This window comes from Monodelphis domestica, chromosome 4, assembly GCF_027887165.1.
Source record: "Monodelphis domestica isolate mMonDom1 chromosome 4, mMonDom1.pri, whole genome shotgun sequence".
Lineage (NCBI taxonomy): Eukaryota > Metazoa > Chordata > Mammalia > Didelphimorphia > Didelphidae > Monodelphis > Monodelphis domestica.
The window spans coordinates 354,238,184-354,244,398 of record NC_077230.1 but is presented as its reverse complement, the minus strand read 5'-3'; the positions used below and the strand labels follow the sequence as shown (position 1 = coordinate 354,244,398).

Sequence of the window (6,215 nt, the reverse complement as noted above, 5' to 3'; positions counted from 1 at the left end):
AATGTAATGACCCTGAACAACTCAGAGGAACCTATGAGAAAACCCACTATCCACATCCAGAGGAAACACTGTGGGAGTAAAAACACCAAAGAAAAACAACTGCTTGAATACATGGGTTGAAGGCATATTGTTGGGGATGTAGACTCTAAATGAACATCCTACTGTAAACAACAACATGAAAATGGGTTCTGATCAAGGACACATGTAATACCCAATGAAATTGCATGTTGGCTGTAGGAAGAGTGGGCAGAGGGGAAGGGGGGAAATAATGTGATTCTTGTAACCAAGGAATAATGTTCTAAATTGACTAAATAAACTAAATAAAAAATAAATGTTTATTAACTGACTGAATCAAATAATGTTCTCAGGGATAGGAAATGGCCAAAAGGAGCATAGAAATTTCATTAGGCAACATTCTCCCCTCTCTCTCCATTTTTGTAGGTGATCAAACTAAAGAGGAAAAAGAAAACCACATCCTCAGTTCCCATTCTGATATTATGGCTGACACCAATCACACCTTCAATCCAGCTGTCTTCCTCCTTTGGGGTATCTCAGGTCTAGAGGAATTGCACATCTGGATCTCCATCCCCTTCTGCACCATGTATGTAGTGGCCCTTGGAGGTAACTCCTTGTTAATCACATTCATCTGGATGGAACACAGTTTACACGAACCTATGTACCTATTCTTGTCCATGTTGTCCCTGTCAGACCTGTTTCTCTCCAGTGCTATCATGCCCAAGATGTTGGCCATTTTTTGGTTCCAAGATAGAGGCATTTCTTTCCATGCCTGCATCATTCAGATGTTTTCTGTCATCGCCATCTTTGTCATGGAGTCAACAGTTCTTCTGGCCATGGCATTCGACCGCTATGTAGCCATTTGCTACCCATTGAGATACACCATGATCCTGACCCCCTCTGTGATCAGGAAAATAGCAGGATTTTCTGTGACAAGGGGCCTGATCTTTACTTTCCCTTTTGCCTTCCTAGTTGAACAGCTGCCATTCTGTGGAAATAACATCATTGCCAATACTTATTGTGAACTGCCTACAGTTTCCAGGCTGGCCTGTGGAGACATAACAGCCAGTAACATATATATTCTAGTGTTGTCCTTCCTGTCCACAGGCTTAGATGTCATCCTCATATCTATCTCCTATATGTTTATTCTCCGAGCTGTCATCAGACTCCCATCCCGTGATGCCCAATTCAAGGCTCTGGGCACCTGCAGTTCACATGTCTGTGTTATCCTCATGTTCTATCTACCAGCTTATCTAACACTGCTGATTAGCCACTTGCACTGTGTGGTCCTGCTGACTAATCTCTATGTGGTTGTGCCTCCTGCACTGAACCCCATTATATATGGTGTCAGGACTAAGCAAATTCGGGATCATATCATACGCAGGTTCTCCCAATTGGGCTTGGCATAGAGCTATTATTAGCAGGAGATATCAGGGATAAATGATTAGCTTAAGATATTCTGTGTAAGTCATTATCACTTAAGAACACTATGATGCTATATCCATTTTTAAAGATATTATGACAATGACAATAATATCAAAGGGGCTTCCTTTCTGGTCACTTAGGATATTAGGTTGCACAGTGAATAAAGCCATGGACTGAGAATCAGGAAAACCTCAGATCACATCCAGCCTCAGATATTTACTAATGTGTTACCTTTGACAAGATTTTCAACCTATTTTTGCTTCATTTTCCTCAATTATAAAATGGGGACAATAAGAGCATCTTTGTCCTATTGTTGTTTTGACAACTTAAGGAAATATTTGTAAATCACTTAGTATATTACCTGGCACATAGTAGGCACTGTATTCATGCTAACCATATTGTTGTTATTTTCACATATAACATTGGTGTTATGCACTAAAAATGTGAAATATTAGTCCTATTATTCCATATAAACTTCATATATTCACATCTTTTTAAAAATTAAAATTTGTATGCTATTTCATTTAGTGATCTCATCTCCAACTACTGTCTCAGTTGTCATTACTATGAACATGATTCTCAGATCTATTTGTCTAGCCCTAACCTCCATACTTCCGTCTCAAACTCTCTATTGTATTAATCAAACTGGATGTCCCATAGATATCTTTAACTTGACAGATCCCAAACTGAAATTCTATTTTTTTCTCAAAAACCCTCTCCTCTTCCTAGCTTTACTATCCTTTACTAGTATTATAATTTTTCTAGTCATCCAGTTGTCAAATCTTGTAATTTCTAGCTTCATAATATATCTTATATATGAACTCTCCTCTGATCCTTTGATAATCATGATGTAGATCTTCATCACCTCATCCCTTAACAGACTTGTAAAATCTGGCTGATTGGTCTTTCTGTCTCAAGCCATTTCCCGCTCCAGTCTGCCCTCCACTCAGCTGTCAAATTGATGTTCCCAAAAGCCAGGTGTGTTCACTATGATCACATCACATCTACTATTTAAAAAAACAACAACACAGTGGTTCTCTATTACTTCTATGATAAAATATATCATTTTATTTTTGGTTTTAAAAACTTTTTTATCTACCTCTATCACCACTTTTCCAATTCTCATACTTTATTCTCATCTATATATTCTTTGATCCAGTCATTGGTCTCATTGCTATTCCTTGCACATGACACTCCATTTCCTGACTGTCATCATTTTCCCTGCCTGTTCCCCATTCCTGGAATGTCCTTTCTCATTATCTCTATTTTCCTGGCTTTCTTCAAGTCTCAGTTAAAGTGCCACCTTTTGCAAGAACTCATTCCTCATCTTCCTTAAACTTAGTGCTTTCCAACTGAAACTATTTTTATCCTTTATATGTCTTGTTTTTATAGAACTGTTTGTATGTTGTTTGTTTAGTTGCTACATTTGTTTGATTTTTTAAATTCATACATTCTGTCTTGGAATCAGTATTGTGTATTGATTGGTTTAAAGGCAAAGGAGTGGTAAGGGCAAGGCAATGCTGGTAAAGTGACTTGCCCAGCTAAGAAATGTCCTTGAACCCAGGACCTCACATCTTTAAGTCTGGCGCTCTATCCACTGAGCTGCCTAGCTTCCCCCTGTTGTCTTTATTCATATCTCCAATGCTTAGTACAATTACCTGGCACAGAATTATATTCTTAATAAATACTAATTAACTTGAAAATTTAATTTTTTAGGAACTAAAATCTATTTTCCCTCTATTTCACCTCCCTTTCCCATATTGAACAATAACAAAACAAACAAAAAACCTTTGTAACAAATAAACATAGTCAAGAAAAATCTTCTCCCATTAGAGATGTCCAAAAAATTCAGGTCTCATTCTGCATTCTTTGTCAGAGTTAGGTAGAATATTTCATAACTAATTCTCTGGAAACAAAACATCTAAAAAGATAACAAATGGAAAAGTATTTTGCAAATCTTAAAGTGTTGTATAAAAGCTCACTCTGAAATCATTGTTGTTCATTTTTAATAGAATTTTTAAATCTTTCAAAGTTATCTTTACAATGTACTAAAGCTCTTTTTTTGTGGGGCAAAGAATTAGAAAGAAAATGAATACCCATCATTTAGGAAATTACTGAATAAGTTATTAAAATGGAATACTATTGTATTGTAAGAAATGGTGAGCAGTAGGGGCTCAGAAAAATCTAGAAAGGTACCACTTCACACCTATCAGATTGGTCAATATAACAGTAAAAGAAAGTGGTAAATGTTGTAGGGTATGTGGCAAAATTGAGACATTAATACATTGTTGGTAGAGTTGGCAATTGATACAACCATTCTGGAGAGAAATTTGGAACTGTTCCCAAACTGTGCACACCCTTGTTGAACCTTTAATATCATTGCTGGGTCTCTATCCCCAAAAGATAATAAAAAAGGGGAAAGGACCAGCTTTTACAAAAATATTTATGGCCGTTCATTTTGTAGTGACAAAGAATTAGAAATTGAAGGTGTGTCCATCATTTGGGGAATTACTGAACAAATTGTGGTACATGTTGGTGATGGAATAGTATTGTATAAAAATGATAAGCAAAATGATTTCAGAAAAAGTTGGAAAGATCTGCAGGAACTGATGTAGATCAAAATGAACAGAACTGGGAGAATATTGGACACAATAATAGCAACATTAGAAGATGATTATATTTGAAAACCTGACACTCTCAGCAATGTAATTATTTGGGACAATCCTGAAAGAATTATGATAGAGAATTCTATCCACCTTCCGAGAATGAAATGTTGGAGTTATCTTTCACATCAATATATTTCTGGTTTTATTTTTGGGGTTTTGTTTGGCATGAGTTTGCTCTTATAAGGTGTGATGATAAAAATAAAATTAAAAAAGAAAAAAAGAAAAAGAAAAACCTGGAAAGACTTATGTGAACTGAAGCAAAGTGAAATAAGCAGAACCAGGAGAAGACTGAATAAAGTGACAGCAGTATTGTACAATGAACAACTGTGAATAACTTGGCTATTCTTAGAACTACAGTGATCCAAAACAATTCCAGAGGGATTATGATTTTAAAAAGTCATCTGCTTCCAGAGAAATAAGTGATAGAGTCTGAATACAGGAAAAAAAAATTCTTTCCATTTCTTTCTCAATTATTTTCATTTGTTTCCTTCTACAATAGAATTAACATGGAAAAATGCTTCACATGACACATGTAAAATCTATATCAGATTGTCATGAGAATAGGGGTATGAAGGGGAGGAAGAAAAGCAAATTAGATATTCAAAGTTCTTTTTAAAATGTTAGAAACCGTTTTTACATATAATTGGGGAAAAATAAAATAAAATTGAAAATGGTGCTAAAATTATATAAAATCATTCCCCTGGTTCTATTCATTTCACTCTGCATCATTTTATATGAGCCTTTACAAGCTTGTGGCACTATTCATCATTTTCCTATAGCAAAAAAAAAAAAACACACACACACACACAAAAAACAAAAAAAAACTATTCCATGACATTTATATGACAATTTCTTCAACTCTTCCCTGTTCATTCATAAGCATTTAATCTAGGGAAGAAAACTGAAAATATCTGGCCATGTGATTAAGATTTGACTGGTATGTAGCTATAGATAGGGTTAATTAAATTGACTGAAGATCAGTTTTCATCTTCAGACCAGGTACAGTATATTTCAAGGAAATTTCTAAGTCAAGCATTCACTCTGTCATTTCTTCTCTAAACTTCAGTATTCTCTGAATTTCTTTCTTCAACATGACCCTATTCTCTCTTCTCTTTTTTAGTTCCCTTTTTATATTGTCCCAATAGATTATAAACTCCTTGAGAACAGGGACTGTTTTCCTGTGTGTTTATATTTGTTTTTTTAAATTATAACAAATTACCACATATGTTTTCCAAAGTTATATGATCCATATTGTCTTTATCCATTCTTCTCTTCCCCTTCCAGAGTTGATGAGCAGTTCAATCTGGGTTATACATGTATTATAATGCAAACATATTTCCATATTATTCATTTTTATAAGTGAATAATCTAATAAAACCAAAACCCCAAAACATATACTCAAATAAAGAAATGATAAATTATTTGTTTTCATCTGCATTTCTACTCCAACAGTTCTTTCTCTGGAGGTGGATAGCATGAATTTATTTTAGGACCTTTTACTCTTCCTTTGCCATTTGGTCCATTCTACTTTTCATGGAACTCTTTTCTTAGTTGGATATTTGCACCTCTTTTTCTAATTGACCAATTTTGCTTTTTTAAGATGTTGCTTTCTTCTAGGAGACAGAAGAGTGGATCAATGGAATAGATTAGGGATAAATGATCTTAGCAAGCTAGTGTTAAATAAACCCAAAGACCTCAGCTTTTGGGACAAGAATTCAGTATTTGACAAAAACTGCTGGGAAAAATAGAAAATGGTATGGGAAAAATTAGATTTACATAAACATCTTACACCAAGATAAATCCAAAATGGGTAAACAACTTAAATATAAAGAATGAAATCATAAATTAGGGGAACATAGAATAGTGTACCTATCAGGTGTATGAGAAAGGAAAGAATTTAAGACCAAGCAAGAGATAGAGAAAATTACAAAATGTAAAATGAATTACTTTGATTATATCAAATTAAAAAGGCTTTGTACAAACAAAACCAATGCAACCAAAATTAGAAGGAAAGCAGCAAAATGGGAGAAATTTTTTTATAACAAAACTCTCTGACAAAGTTTTAATTTCCTAAATATTTAAGGAACTAAGTCAAATTTATTTAAAAAA

The 6,215-nt window shown here is 34.4% G+C and overlaps 1 protein-coding gene across 1 annotated transcript; it reads left to right on the top strand.

Annotated features, from left to right (window-relative positions):
* The first annotated feature begins 497 nt into the window (after positions 1-497).
* Positions 498-1,616, top strand: LOC100022909 (olfactory receptor 52B2-like). Its single transcript, XM_001374570.4, has one exon. It carries the CDS (start codon positions 498-500, stop codon positions 1,422-1,424), a length of 927 nt encoding a protein of 308 aa, XP_001374607.4. The 3' UTR covers positions 1,425-1,616.
* The last annotated feature ends 4,599 nt before the right edge of the window (positions 1,617-6,215 follow it).

What these genes read in the sequence shown, in the direction of transcription:
- LOC100022909 (XM_001374570.4), top strand. Translation starts at nt 498, where the DNA reads ATGGCTGACACCAATCACACCTTCAATCCAGCTGTCTTCCTCCTTTGG.